Source organism: Heteronotia binoei, chromosome 15 (assembly GCF_032191835.1).
Source record: "Heteronotia binoei isolate CCM8104 ecotype False Entrance Well chromosome 15, APGP_CSIRO_Hbin_v1, whole genome shotgun sequence".
Taxonomy (NCBI): Eukaryota; Metazoa; Chordata; class Lepidosauria; order Squamata; family Gekkonidae; genus Heteronotia; species Heteronotia binoei.
The window spans coordinates 48,261,754-48,277,559 of NC_083237.1; the positions used below are offsets into that span (position 1 = coordinate 48,261,754).

Consider the following 15,806-nt stretch of genomic DNA (forward strand, 5'->3'; position numbering starts at 1 on the left):
ACAAAGCAAGCATGAAAACAGGGAATAATGGCCACCAGAGCTGTCCGCTTTCAAACCAGGGCAATCGTTTCATCAGGAAGAGGAAAATCCCAGTTGCCTGGATCTCTAGAACCTGGAGGCTGTCGGGTTTACTTGTGTGCGCGTGTGTAGTGCTGTCAACAGCTGACTGACGATGACCCCAGCAAGGAGTATTCAAGGCAAGTGGTTAAGCACAGGTGATTTGCCATTGCCTTCCTCTGCAAAGTCTTCTTTGGTGGTCTCCCATCCAAGTACTGACCCTGCTTAGCTTACAAGATCTGATGGGATTGGGCTAGTCTGTACCATTCCAAATCCCAGCCAGTGCCTACGACTTGGAAATGTTTCCCTGCAGCCCTGTTTACTTGCGTGCTGGTAACAGCAGTGGTGCCTGCTGAAGAGACACAGTGGCCCCTCAGCAACTGCTTGTGCCTCTTTATGGAAGCCTGTCTTGACATTTGAGGTTTTTAAAGCCTCCCCTCTTTATTTCAGTTTTCCCCCCTAAAACAACAATGATAGAAATCATAACTGCTGTGTCCAGGAGTTATGGGTTCAGTTTGTTCTGCCTTTTGAAATCTGTTTTTATTTTTTATATGCATGCTCAAGGCTGCATCTTTTCTGTTCTGCATTGAGGAAACCTTTCTAATATTTCACTGATTCACTTATTGAGCTTCTGTGATCCAGGTTTTTAGGCAATGTAGACTGAGAAGCCAGTAGTGGGGTAAATAGAAGGGTATGGATGTTGGCTATAGGGTAACAGTAGGGGCCTTGCGTTGAGGAATTATAGCTGCAGGGTGGACGGAAAGGGAGAGGCAGAGATTTGATAACAAGGAGCAGCTCCTAGCCTATGGCACTTCAGCAGGTTGGCCCCTTCTCCTATATCTGAGATTTTTCCAGATTTCTCTGCAGCTGTCAGAGCTGGGAATATATTTTAAGAATAAAGGAGAATATTGTTAGACTTGCAGAATTGTTTTGCATCAGACACTAAACACCACGGTGATGGAGGAAGCCTGGTTTCCCCATTCTTTTTCCATGTCGTGAAAAGCATCCAAAGATCGTTATTCCCTCCTGTTATTTTAGAGGAGTTGCTGGTGGTTCCTTTCAGAATAAAGTTTTGTTCCATGTTCCCATGCTTTTTCCGTTTTAAGCTGCTTTTAAATGGGGTTTTAAATGTGGTTTTTATTTGTATATTTATTTGAAGCGCCCTCTGCTTTAAATGTACACAAATTGCACAGTAGAAATGTTATTCCTTGAAGAACAAAATTGTGACTATGGTAAACACACACAGCATACTTGTAAAAGGCAAACCTGCTGTTTTAACCTTGTAAAGTACCCACGTAAACGATGCATGTCTACATGCCAAGTATCTGGGGCATACTTTGTACAAATCTGCCTTGCAGCCTCCATCTAATCAGACCTTTCTGTTTTAAGGAGTAGGATGAAACCAACACACAATTGGCAAAAATGCAAGCAGAAGAAGCACTGAGATTCAATACCCTCTGGAGCATCTGGCCATCTCCACCACCATAGCCTGGGGATTTGTGTTGACATGTTCTTTTTGTGTTCTCTTTACCGATACTGCTGAAGTGCTCCCTAATGTCATGCAAAGTTAACCATGCTACACCTCCATAATGTTACCCAAAGGAATTCCTGAGACTTTGTGTAGAAATTTGTGCGAGCCTTTTGGCAGCTGGTTTTAATTCGAGCCACAGCTTAACCCCAGAGTCTGTTTTCAGTGCTATACTTAGACCTTAGGCTTTTGTGTCTGTGTTCAGGCAGGGCCTTCTGTTTAAAGAGGCCAAGTCAAGGCCCTGATGGGAATTTCTCTGGACCTCCCAGCTCTTATTCTACTTCACACACACACAACAAAGAGGATCTGCCATCTTCACAATCTGCCTCCACCTGGGATGTCTCAATAAGCAGTGCTTTTAGATTAATATGACTATAATGAATAAATGAAAAGGAAGCACCACACTGGTTCTTGAGTGATGGTTTGTATCTGGAAACTGGTTTGGGGGCCAGAACTGGAATTCTAGAGTGGTGATTTGTATGTGGAATCTTGTTTAGGAGCCAGAACTTGAATTCTGGAGTGATGGCTTGTGTCTGGAATCTGGTTTAGGATTCAGAATTTAAATTCAGAATCTCCCATGACAAGTAGTTTTAACCCTAGTCCTGTCTCTAGTGCTGGTAAATTTGGTTCTGGTGCCAAGAAATATTTTCCGTGACTCAAAATGTTCATTTTCTGGCATTTTTAAGAAATGTGTCAGGACAGGAAGGTACTTCTGAACATGTACAGAGTTCTCTTTCGCCACCAGTGAGTCTCAGCAAGCTTCTGTGGATCTAGTGGTGTCAAAAGGGTATGTAAATGACTGAGAAGTTGATGCTTGTGAAGAGCTCTTCGCCACAGGAGTCAAGTTAATGGCTCATTCCAAGTTGTAATTTGACGCCCTGGCATGGCAGTATATGAAATCTTCTTTTCATAGAGGAGAAGCATGGCAGGTAATCTCTCTGTGCCAGGCTAATCTCAATATCTGCTGTGTTTCTGAAAGCTCTGTTGCCTTTTGAAAAATCTATTTAATTTTCTCCTGGCGATTCAGAACTGTGTTGATAATACTCTTATCAGCTTGCCTTAAACCAGACTTGTATGGTATGCACAGATTTTTCTGCTTGTGGGGTGTGTATTTAACATCTTCTACACTAGTTACTTCTAATCCACCTCCCCCCCCCCACATACTCTGAGAGAAAAATCTCATATTTCCAATTCCACTTTGCCAGGGGGAGGGGAGATAGTTGAAGCTGGTATTGAAAGCAACTGATAAGGATAGCACATTGATAGATCGTTTTCTTGTTTGAACTGCTGTAAACTATTTAATGTATTTTAATATTCATTAATCTTAGTGTTAAAATTTTATGTTGTGAGCCGCCCTGAGCCGCCTCGGTGGGGTGGGCAGGGTATAAATCGAATAAAATGAAAATGAAATGAAATGAAATGAAAAATGATAAGGCTTGGATACGTTAGGCAAATATCTTTATCTCTATAACTTAATGAGCATTTACCTTGAGTCTTCCCATCAACTTGCCTCTTCAGGTACTCCAGGCTGGGTCCACATCTCTGGAAGGAGGGGAGGGTTTATTGTTGCCAACCTCCAGATAGTGGCTGGAGATCTCCAGGGGTCACAGCTGATCTGCAAGCAACAGCAATCAGTTCACCTGGAGAAAACGACTGCTTTGGAAGGTGTATTCTGTGGCCTTGTACTGCGCTGACATCCTTCCCCAAACCCCTAGTGAAGGTGTTGGGCAGAAAAAAAAACAGCGGCTGCTCAGTGAAGGAAAAGCAGAGCTGGTGAAGGTGTATGGGGAATAATGATAGAAAGCTGGATTCTAGTCTTCAGTCTGGCCACAAATCTGTTTTCTTCCTTTCGACTGGAAAGTGTAGCCCTCCTCTTAAGCGTATCGTTCTTTGTGCAGTGGGAGTAATGAGCTACATTACAGGGTTGTTGTGGACATGAGTTATAATGAGCTTGACAAAGCTCTGGGAAGATGTTTGGTAGCATACCTTGGGTCCTAAAACCATCTCATGCTTGGCAGTACAGTCCTGTAAACTGGCCACCCTGCCTAATGTCTCGGCCTTGCTCTTTGGCTAACAAGCTGATAGTTGTATGAAAATATGAGCACATAGCTCTGAATCTCCCATCCCAGGGAGCCATTTGTATAGGACGTCCTGGACCAGCTGCTGGAAGCCCCTTTTGGATTCTGAGCATTGTTAAAAATGTTTCTGTTTCAGCTTTTCTTCTGTGTCCCTATGAGGACTAGAAACTTAAATGGAAGTGGATTTTTTGGGCAACCAGCTGCCTCGTACTCTGGACTGTGTTCAGTCGAGGTCTCTGCTGTTACTGATAATTGCTGGAGTTGACTGATTGTGGCTTGAGCGACTTACGGTGCCATTTCAGTAGTTAATTTATTTTACTTCATTTTTACCCAGTCTTTATTCCCAATGGGGACGCAAAGTAGCCTGTATCATTCTCCTCTCCTCAAAACAGCTCTGCGAGGTTGATTAGTCTGGGACAGTGACCATTGTGACTGGTTCTGAGACCTGTATATATTATCCATACTGTGACAGGATGGTGACTGGTAATGGTGGACGAAGCATCAAGAAAGCTTATATGTGGCAATTCGCAGCTAGTGGTAAATTGCGGGGGAATAAATGATACTTGCCCAACACATTCTCAGGTTGATACTCTCTCTTTGTTCTCTTTGCCAAGGTGGTGGGATCAGCAGGCCTGAAGACTTCCCATGGGGGTTATATATATATCAGGCCTGATATCAGTAAACATTATAAAAGACGATATAAATTCTCTTTTTACTGCCTTTTCAAAACGAGCTTATTCCTCAGAGCAGAGGTTTTGTAGAGGGCTGCATTCATTCTTTTGTCATCCTTTAAGATTGTGAAAAATAATAAAGAGGAACAAATATCTCATAACTCGATGGCTGCACATCTGTGTTTTTTAAAAGAGGTGGTGTCAATTTTTTCACTTACCCTGGATAAAGAATGTGTTTATGTCTCAGGAGTCCTGCAGGCTCGCGAGCAGCATCTGAAAATCGTATCAGGAAAGGTAATGAGAACTTGAAACTTGTGTCAGCTTTGATGAGATTGGTTTGACTTTCCTTTTGCCTTCCAAAATTGACATTTTTGGTCCTCTCCTCCCCCCCTCCCGTCAGTAGTGCTGTGAGAACATCTGTTTTTTTCTGTAGCTTATCTCTCACACCTCTGCTGTTAGTAGCAGATTTTTTTTAAAAAAAAATTCGTTTTTGCCAGGCTGGCAGAATGCACACATTTCCCAACAGCTGCTGGCAGTCAAGTGTGTTAAGGGAGTCACTGGGGATAAGAAGTGAGTGTGTCATTCACCAGGACTGTGCCTGTGATCTGTGTGTATCTCTGCATGGCAGGCAGTGCATCATTCTGCCGGTATGGTCAGATAAGGCAGGCTGTAGGGGAGTTCCAGGTCACTATGGCACCAAGAAATTTCCTAGTGGCATCTAATATTTTCAGCAGTGATTTTATAGTTCTGTCTCTCATATGATCCTCAGAAGCACAAAGCGTATCATTTCACATCAGAATCTGTTTTGCTGTATGCTATAAAAATGCACGTACATGAAGTCCTTTTAATTGCTGATTTATATGTTAACTTTACACTCTTTGGCAGTAGTGGATATGTTTGTTTCTTAACCAGCTGCTTTCTATACTGGTTCCACTATTCAATTATGTGGAGCTTTTAAAACCAGTATTGAAATTATGAGAAATAGCTTTTTTTTGCTGTAGTGATGGCAACTTTGGTTACCCTTGTATTTGTTTCTGAAATACTACACTTTTGTTGTAGCTTTTATAAAATCAAAGGAAACTGTAAAGAAGCTAGGATTAGGCTTCATGGAACCAGTAATAAGAAAAATGTGATTGTTTAAAATATGAAAGCCTAAAGGCTGAAAAAGGACAGCTACTAAATTTTTGGGCTGTCTCCTCAAGCCCAAGGGCAAATTTGGCATGGCTTTTACTAAGAAAAGGAACCCTCGGTCTTTTAAAATTTGAGCTGATTCTGTGTGTTTTGCTGGGTGAAGCCTTGAGGAGCCAATCAAAGGACTGTTGTTTTACCCACTTTAGTTCAGCTGTGGCATTTACCCACCCACCTGCTTTGTTGGAGCAAGTACCAACTAGATCTCCAAGCCAGCATCCACGTGGCCATCTTCGACACCATGTCCGCAATAGCTGCTTAACGGTACACATGGATGGGGTGTGACTTTATTTGTTTAAAACATGTTTAGGCTGCCTTTCCATCCAATTCAAGTGGTAAACATTAAAACATTTCAGACAACAAAACACATTTAAAATACACACACACATACATAAAGTATTTAAATAAAATATTTAAATTTGTAAACTCAAAAGTATACTAACAGGGATTAGGCCAATGAGAGTCAGTAAGAGATGACAGAGAGACTAGTCTCCCTGGGGAGGGAATTCCAGAGTCTTAATGCCACAACCAAGAAGGCACTTCCTCAGGTTATTGCCCATCTAGCCTCAGGTGGCGGGGGCACCCAAAGTAGGGCTTCTGAACATGACCAAAGTGATTGGGTAAGTTCATACGAGAATCGGTGGTCTTAAGTTATCCTGGTGTCGGGCTTTAAGGTCAGTGGCATCACCTTGATTTGAGCCTGGAAGGAAATGAGGAGCCAGTGTTGATGGAACGAGATTGTAGCAATACAGTCCTTGTGGGCCCATTGCAGTCTGTGTCCTGGCTGCAGCCTTTAGTGTAAGGATGGTCCTCAGGGGCTGGCTCGCATCGAGTGTACTGCAATAATCTAGACATTACCTTTAGAGAGCTAGGGTTAAAACTGAGTCTGCTGTGTTGCCACTATGAGAAAGAAGCAGGACAAACTGGTCAACCACCCTGTCGGTTGTGCAAGACCATGTTTCTCGCGATCTCGCATCTGTTGAATTTGCTTGCATTTCCGCTGTCTCGCCTGCTAGTGAAAATTCAGTTGTAACATCTTTGGGGCAGGGACCTGGGGCACTGGTGTTTTTCTTTTGCTGAAGTCATTCTGCAAAAGTCACAGTCTTTGTTGCCGTTGCTGAAGAGCAACCACGGTACACAGTCTTCCTGAAATACCGAGCAGGCTGGAGTGTGGGCCCATTCAATAATGGGATTGGCTGTTTGGCTGATGTGGGGGAGGGGGAGACTTTGTCCAACTATCAGTTTATTCATCAGATATTTTTAAAGCATTCACACTTATTGGAACAGCAAAAGAAGTTGCTTCAGATATGAATAGGTTTATGCTAATTACAAAAAACCAAATGTGTTAACCGTTTTGAAACAATGCCACTTCTGTAAGATTGTAATGAATTTTAACAGATAAGGTTTCTATAAATTTGAATGATTCACTGAACGGTTCTTTTTTGGCTTTGATCCTGGAACAGCCGCCGCCGTCTACAGCTACAATTTAAAGTAATGAAAGTAAAACAAACAAAATAGCAGTAACTAACAAACCCCAAACCCAATTACTCCAGTTTTTTAAAATTCAGTTGAGCTAAGCAGGTAGTATGCTGTTCTTCTTGTTTGCAGATGCCTGCAGATATAGCTTGGTGGTCAGGAGGAGAAGTTTTGCTGTGTATACAGGCAGGGGGTTTTTTTGTAACAGGAACTCTTTTGTATATTAGGCTACACCCCCCCTAATGTAGCCAATCCTCTAAGAGCTTACAGTCGGCCCTGTAAGAAGAGCCCTTGGAAGACTGGCTACATCAGGGGTGTGTGGCCTAATATGCAAAGGAATTCCTGCTAAAAAAATAAGCCCTATATATAGGTTTGCCCCATTGGCTGCAAGGTTAGGGGGCAAGCTGGCTCTGCTCCATCCCCTGCTCAAATAAGGCCAGAAACAACCATTTTCAAAGAGAAGGGTTGGTTTTTATACTCCACTATTCACTACCCTAAGGAGTCTCAAAATAGCTCACAATCAATCACCTTCACTTCCTTTTCCCACATCAAGCTTCTTGTGCGGTAGGTGGGGCTGAAAGAATTCTGAGAAAACTGTGACTGGCTCAAGATCACCCATCAGGCCCCATGTGGAGGAGTGGGGGATCGAACCCAGTTCTCCAGTTTAGAGTCTAACACTCTTAACCCCTACACCATGCTGGCTCTCAATTAACAATGGCAGAAGACTTGTGTAGGGGTTACATGGACTGCTGCAGGTCACACTATAATCCAGGTTTTTTTTGTTTTCAAATGCAAACTGATGTTTCATGGAGACTCAGGTCCAATCTAGTGACCAAAAAGCTTTCCAAACAGCCAGTAGTAGCCAGCAAAGGCTTGGGTTGTACTACAAAAGAAGGCCAACAGGCATGGATGCAATCCTCTGCTCTCAGTTTGGTACACAAGTCAAACAACTGACTGCAGTCAAACATTCCATGAGTGAAGCAAACCTGTATGTAGGTGGCAGCAAGAATGATTTCCCGCTCTTCCTCCATAGGAAGCCTGCTTAAGTGATCTTGGACCAGTCACATAAGAACATAAGAGAAGCCATGTTGGATCAGGCCAACGGCCCATCCAGTCCAACACTCTGTGTCACACAGTGGCAAAAAATTTTATATATACACACACTGTGGCTAATAGCCACTGATGGACCTGTGCTCCATATTTTTATCTAAACCCCTCTTGAAGGTGGCTATACTTGTGGCCGCCACCACCTCCTGTGGCAGTGAATTCCACATGTTAATCACCCTTTGGGTGAAGAAGTACTTCCTTTTATCCGTTTTAACCTGTCTGCTCAGCAATTTCATTGAATGCCCACGAGTTCTTGTATTGTGAGGAGAGAAAAGTACTTCTTTCTCTACTTTCTCCATCCCATGCATTATCTTGTAAACCTCTATCATGTCACCCCGCAGTTGACGTTTCTCCAAGCTAAAGAGTCCCAAGCGTTTCAACCTTTCTTCATAGGGAAAGTGCTCCAGCCCTTTAATCATTCTAGTTGCCCTTTTCTGGACTTTCTCCAATGCTATAATGTCCTTTTTGAGGTGCAGCGACCAGAACTGCACACAGTACTCCAAATGAGACCGCACCATCCATTTATACAGGGGCATTATGATACTGGCTGATTTGTTTTCATTTCCCTTCCTAATAATTCCCAGCATGGCGTTAGCCTTTTTTTATTGCAAATGCACACTGTCTTGACATTTTCAGTGAGTTATCTACCACGACCCCAAGATCTCTTGGTCAGTCTCTGCCAGTTCACACCCCATCAACTTGTATTTGTAGCTGGGATTCTTGGCCCCAATGTCATAGTTCTCTCAGAACTCTCTCGGCCTCACCTGCCTCACAATAGTGCCTATTGTGGGGAGAGGAAGGGAAGGTGATTGCAAACTGCTTTGAGACTCCATAAGTTAAAGAGGGATATAAAAACCTACTCTTCTTCATTATCCTATTATCTCCCCTCCTCCCAATAATTAATTTGTGTAGTCCAAAAAAATAAATAATACGCTGTTCTAGGTGCATGTTTCCCATCTGGCTCTTAGTGATTTCTCTTCTTGTTTCCATAGTCAAGCTCTCTGGAGAAATTAGCAGCTGTCCTTGCATTGCATGATTTGAGAACCACTTTGTTGGTAAAGCTGCAGCGCTGAGTTGGCCTCCAGCCCTGGTCTCATTGCATGTGGCCTTTGTAAATCATTCTCTCCCATCAGTTTCCCACCTGTAGCAGGGAGTTGTGGAGATCCGATGACAATGATGGGTGCTACTTTATAGATTGCAAAAAAATCCCTGCTCCCTCCCACTTCCCTCGATTAAGTATGCTGAAGAAGTCAGCAGGAGGAGGAATGTAGGGTGATGGATGGGGCTGCGGAAACCTTAGGTGTTTAACAATTTGATGCAGACTTTTAGGAATTGGAAATGCTTTCCCAGAGCTAGTGACAGACAGCCTGGTCTTGCCAGGACTTAATTAGGAGTAATATGGTTAACCTAGCATAACACATGCCAAATGAAGTATATACTAAAGATGGGAGGAATGGAGAGGAACAGCTGATGAGGCTGTGAGAAGCAAAACACTGCAAATCTAGAACTGTAGAATTTTGCTGTGTTGGCACAACTGCTGTTCTGTTTTTGTTTTAACTCCCCTCCTGCCTGCTTTTCATCTGGGCCATCAGGGTGAAGATTGTGCATGCAGATTTCTTAACTAACCTGTGAAATCCTGTTTGACCTCCAAACTGGCGATGTCAAGGGTACCGAGTCCACCTCCTCCGGCAGAAATGTCAAGTGGACCTGTTGCGGAGAGCTGGTGTTACACTCAAGTAAGTCTGCAATTTGGGATCCTTCTGGCTTTGCCTTGTCAAAGGGAAAAGGATTCTGGGTAAATCATCATCACTGTACAATCAAATCATTTGTTCCCTGCCTGATTTGTGCTTGGCCTAAGCAAACCCTTTGGAGCAGTTTGTGCAGCAGTCATTTGGCCACTAAATCTATCAAGGTTGAATCCTGCCAGTTTTATCTATGAGATATGAAAGCATGGAATGTTCAGCTTTAGATGGTGGCCCTGCTGTGATTCCCAGAGATCAAACTGTAAAAGTCTGCTTGGGGCCCTCTGCTGTTCAAGATACTGAACTTTTGCAGTGTGTATGCCATTTCTGCAAACTCTGGAGATTTGTGAGGTGGTAGCTGGACCCCAGTGTATAACATTTTACAATTTGCGTCTTGATATTTGTAGCCCACATCCTTGGGGATGGGTATCACATCAGCTTAATGAAATTCAGAATAAAACAGGCAGCAGAAAGTAAAATAATGTGTGCAGGATCCAGCCCAAAGTGAGGCAGTTTCAGGTCTCTTTGAACTGAAGGTGCGGGGCGGGGGGAGAGTGAAGGCATGTGGAACGCTTCAGTGAAGATCTGTGCAAATCGTGGGTTTGACCTACTTTCAAGGAAGCAGAGCATGGTGGTTGTGGGATGGCCCTCAAAACTTGGCTTTCTTTATGTACATGGCACTCTAACATGGTATGTGAATGTTTTATAATCAAGAGAGGTCTTAAAGGTAGTGAAGGATCCATAAGGGTAAAGCTTTCCTCAGAAAAGCGTCCTCTGATGTGAAAATCCAATGCTTGAATGAAAATCCAAACTTTCTTAAAACAAATACACACTCTGAATCCTATTAGATTTGAAGAAAGAAAAAACAACAGCACACTGGCAGTTTAAGATCTCAAGAGTTCTTTCTGTGGGCTTTTGGTCCCTTCCAATAGCTTTCTGTTTTCTTCAGTTAGGCATAATTATTCCTGTGACTGAATTCATGAGATCTGCAAGCTTGCCGCAAATGATCACAGTAGGTTCCCAGATCTCCCCCCCCCCCAAAAAAAAATATATATATATATACCAGGTTCATAGCCCTGGGCATCTCTCAATTGTGATCTTATCTCAGAACTCATTAAGTGTGGGCCAAAATCTCCTCTTAATCTCTGTGTGAGAGCATTGGTGTGGCCATGGGAAATTCAAGGTGCCCCGTACCAAATCCTCATGGAACACTTTTCATGTTTCTAGAGGATGGTGAAGAACCAGCAGTAGCATCATTTTTCCTCAATCCCTGATAAATGAAAAGTACCTTCTCAGATTTAGGAACGCTGGTGGTAGTTTTTTCCCCGTGCTCTTCTGTTCAAGCATCCTGTTCTTTGCAACTGTGCATCTGAGCTGCTAGTTAGTCTTGTCAATGTTTTCTTCTAAGATTAAAGTGGTCAAATTCTCCTACATGTGGACCATCAACAACTTCAGTTTTTGCCGGGAGGAAATGGGCGAGGTCATCAAAAGTTCAACCTTTTCGTCGGGAGCTAATGATAAATTGAAATGGTACGTAAAGGTATATTGAAATGGTAGGTAAGGAGAAATGTTCAGAAATGTAGGTAACAAGAAATGTTCAGCTGGGGAATAGCACAGTGGGGAATAGCAAGACAAAGCATGTGGTGTTAGATGTGGGATCAAGATCCAAGCCTGGCTATAGATTCAGTGAGAGGCCCCAGTCAGGCTACTTGCTTGCCCTTAACACTGTTCTCTGTAAAATGGAGTAATAACGTTCTAACTCACTGATTCATCACAAGGATCAGAACTGCTGAGCTTTGTAGGCAGCTGAAGATGTCATTTGACCAACATACTTTAAGGCAGCATCCCAGAGGTCTCCCGTAATGTACCTAAGAGAGTTCATAGGATATGTTGGATGGGGAACAAAACACCCATCTTGTCTAAATGGCCTGCAACAGAACAGGGCCTTTGACCCAGCAATCCAGGCCACAGACGCACCACAAGAGCAGATGGCTCAGACAAGTGAAAACAGCTGCATTTGTAGAGGAATGAGATAAAATCGAGGGTCTCTGGTCAGTCTGCACTGTGAGAAAAATTCTGTCCTGGATCCCCAAATGTGTGATAAGTATGCATAAAGCTACCTCATACTAAGGGGACCCCAAGGAAACGCAGATCTTTTTTGTGTGTGTCTATTTTGGGGCATTAGGGACAATTCCAACTTATGTGTGGAGGTGAGCGTTGGAGAAGACAGACAAAAAAAAAAGTTCAAACTCCACTAACCTTCTGTTTTGGCAGCTGTACAAGTAGCCATTGTAAGATATGAGTATTGTCCTCTGCCCTGTAAGTCTTTGTGCCCCCCAGGTACAACAGATCTGTATACAGAGATTGGGCTTTTGCCAGCTGTTTGGGTTCACTGGCTAGATATGCATGATTGTAAAGTGGGATAGAGAAGGTAACAGGTGAAGTTGCCTTGTACTAAACCAGAACATCGGTCCATTTATTTATTTAATTTATGTTCCACCCTTTCCTGTGAATGGACTCAGGACAGAACACAACACTGAGGTCATTGTTGTCTACTCAGACTGACAGCAGTTTTCCAGGATCTCAGGAAGAGTTTTTTTCACATCACCTATTGCCTGTTCCTTTTTTTCCTAACTTGAGGTGCCAAGGATCCAACCTGGAAGTTTCTGCATGCCAAGCAGAGCTTCTTCCACTTAGCCACACACTGCCTTTCCACCTTCACTGGAGATGAAGCATGTTTTTCTGCTTTTGCAGGTGTTTGCGTGTGAACCCAAAGGGCTTGGACGAAGAGAGTAAAGATTACCTTTCGCTCTATCTGTTGTTGGTCAGCTGTCCAAAGAGTGAAGTCAGAGCCAAATTCAAGTTCTCCATTTTGAATGCAAAGGGGGAGGAAACGAAAGCAATGGGTAAGCAGAGGAGGTGTTGGGTGTACTTTGTGTTTTTGATTGATTGATTTTTGGGGGAGGGGGAAACAAATAATCCTATCCTGTGTGCTTTCAGAGAGCCAGCGAGCCTATCGGTTTGTGCAAGGCAAAGACTGGGGCTTCAAGAAGTTTATTAGGAGAGATTTTCTCTTGGATGAGGCCAATGGACTCCTTCCAGATGATAAGCTCACTCTCTTCTGTGAGGTAAGGAGGAAAGCGTTGCAGAATCCTTCTCTTATCTTCACAAGGGGAGGGGGGGCTGGAAAGCAAAGAACATGTCTTTATAAATATGCTTGGATTTTCCCCCTGTAAAGATTCCTTCTGTCTCAGCTCCTTCTATAGATCCAGTCTTTTGTTCATCACTCATGTTGCATTCTTTATCCTGCCTTCTCAAGAGAGTCCAGGGTTCAGTATACATGGTTCTCTCCTCCAATTTAGCAGCATGACAACCATGTTGGGTAGCTTCGGCGGAGTACGTGTGGCCTTGTGTGGGTGAGGATTTGAACCTAGACTGTCACACTAACCACCCTAGTACACTTTTTTGTTGTTGCTGATGCTGTTGAAATATGTCTGTCCTGCTCTTGGGTTGGATCCAGACTAAATTTCCATTTAGCCAGAGGAGAACTTTCCTATCTCTGCTCTCCTGAACTCCACAACATGACCTGTGTTCAGAGTCAGAAAGGAATCTGGCTAGTGACCCTGAGGGTTCTGTTGTATATCTTTCTCCTCTCTCCAGGAAGATCTGGGATTGGCTCACTTACATGAATTGTTCAGAGTTTACTACTCTAAATAGGTTCTCTCCCCCCACCACCACTGCACTTCCTTGTGGCATACTATGAACTATGGCCAATGGAAGTGGCCGTGGGGAAGCTGGAGGTTGCTAATCTGGTTAGGCAAAGTGATTTTTCTGTTTTCTCACAACACTAAGTGATTCTTCAGGACCCCTCTTGAACTAGAAGGGGGTCTTCATAGGCATTTGTTGGAGCGGAAAAACTATGAACCTGGGAAGGCTCAGGAAGCCCAAAGTTGTGCAGAGAAATGAAAAACTCACACTGGGTTTTGCTGATGCTGAGCAGTTTTCCTGCCATTTGGGTAGTTGTGCCATATGCTCAGCTAACTTATTTCTCCTCCTCCGTTGGCCACAGGTGCCTGCAGCTGTGCTTCAGTTTAGTGGGAATAGATGGTGTGTGGTTTCTTTTTTGTTTTGTTTTTTTTGGGGGGGGTTGCTCTGCAGATGCTCTCTAAGGACTCGGTAACATTTGGTGAATCGAAAGACTATTGCGGGGGGTTACTGTTTCCTTTCAAACTCAAATTATCCCAGAGGAACAATGTTTTATGCTGGTCTCTTTCAAGAAAATTTCTCTTCTGTTCTTCTGTAGCTCCTCCTCCCTCCCTGTGTCAGCTTGTTTCAGCAGCACAGGCTCGGTTGGTGGTCAGGTTCGGAACTCATGTCAAGCAGTCACCCTTCTTTGGGATGCCTGCGGAACTGTGTTGGGATCCCTGAGGCATATGTTACGAGGGTGGGTGTAGCTGCTATTTGGGTTCCTGGTATACTGAGATTGCACTGGAGTATCAGGCACAGATCCCTGAGCACCTTCGTTTTGATTTAATGCCAAGGCAGGATTTTGTCTCTAGTTCTTAACAATGGCAAAGATTGCCGACCATGATCCCTCTCTGGTTGTTTAAACACATGCTTAATTTTTCTGTTGAAATCATTGAGTCAAGAGTACTTAACGTTAGCTGAGTCATGCTCCAAGCTTTTAGATAAATAGATAGGAGCTGCGGCTGGCATAGTTCCCAAAACCCAGCAGTTTGCTGAGGCTGGCCATGCAGATTTGCAGAGGAGCTCATCAGAGAGGACCTGGAACCCCAGTTTGCACTGAATTGTGTAGAGATAGCAGTTGCCTTAAGGTCTGTTGCCTTAGGATTTGTCACCTTCTGTCAAGGATCTTTTTCCCCCTGAATAGCAGGAAGCCTGTTAGTGCCTTCTAGTCAGGGAGGGTAGAATCTTTGTGACACTTGTACATTTGTAACTAACAAGATGATGAGGACTTGCAACAGACGGCAGTGTTTTCCTTCATGCTCTGCATGCAAGTTTCTAATGGAATCATAATGACTAGGGTAGCTACACATACTGTGCACTTGTCTCCTCTGTTTCTTTTCCACTTTGTTCCTTTTGATACGCTTACACCTCCAGGGCCAGAGTTGGCACGCCTGGTGGTGGGAAGTGTCATCAAGTTGCAGTTGATTTATATCGACCCCACAGGGAGCCAGTTTGGTGTAGTGGTTAAGTGTGCAGACTCTTATCTGGGAGAACTGGGTTTGATTCCCCATTCCTCCACTTACAGCTGCTGGAATGGCCTTGGGTCAGCCATAGTTATTGCAGGAGTTGTCCTTGAAAGGGCAGCTGCTGTGAGAGCCCTCTCAGCCCCACCCACATCACAGGGAGTCTGTTGTGTGGGGAGAAGATATAGGAGTTTGTAAGCTGCTCAGAGTCTCTGATTCAGAGAGAAGGATGAGGTATAAATCTGCAGTCTTCTCCTCCTCCTCCTTCACAAGAGACCAATAGAGGTGGTTTGCATTGCCTGCCTCTGCATAGCAACCCCTGGACTTCCTTGGTTGTCTCTTATCCATTTACTAGCCAGGGTTGACCTACTTTGCTTCTAAGATCTGATGAGGTTAGGCTAGCCTGGGCCATCCAGGTTGGCTCCCCTAGGATTGTATTCAGGTTAGTTTCAGAGCTGTTGCTAGTTCTGAATAGGTTTCATTTTCATGCCACTTTGACTGTTGCTTGAGCGTTTTCTCACTGAACAGCCCCTGGAGTGAAAAGGACAAGGAATTGTCATGCCCTTTGCTATTCAAATGCTGTATTGAAATGAGTCTGAAGATCCTTCTGGATAAAAAGCTCCCTTCTGAATAGCCGTTTGCTTCGCTTAGGAAGGCTGAAAATATACCAGTGTTTAGAAGAGGCTTGTTCTAAGTATGCGAGCTGCTGCACCAGCTAAACTGGATCTCTGCTCTGGTTCTGCTTGTGC

General features: G+C 43.8%; 1 protein-coding gene across 4 annotated transcripts in view; it reads left to right on the forward strand.

Moving 5' to 3' along the window:
• Positions 1–15,806, forward strand: part of SPOP (speckle type BTB/POZ protein) — a 54,238-nt gene that overhangs the window by 24,342 nt on the left and 14,090 nt on the right. For all 4 annotated transcript variants that reach the window (XM_060254594.1, XM_060254596.1, XM_060254595.1 and 1 more), the window contains exons 2-5: positions 9,698–9,841; positions 11,256–11,377; positions 12,602–12,753; positions 12,848–12,975. In XM_060254594.1, coding sequence (XP_060110577.1) covers positions 9,764–9,841; positions 11,256–11,377; positions 12,602–12,753; positions 12,848–12,975 — 480 coding nt within the window. In that variant the 5' untranslated portion in view covers positions 9,698–9,763. The remainder of the gene's footprint in view (positions 1–9,697; positions 9,842–11,255; positions 11,378–12,601; positions 12,754–12,847; positions 12,976–15,806) is intronic.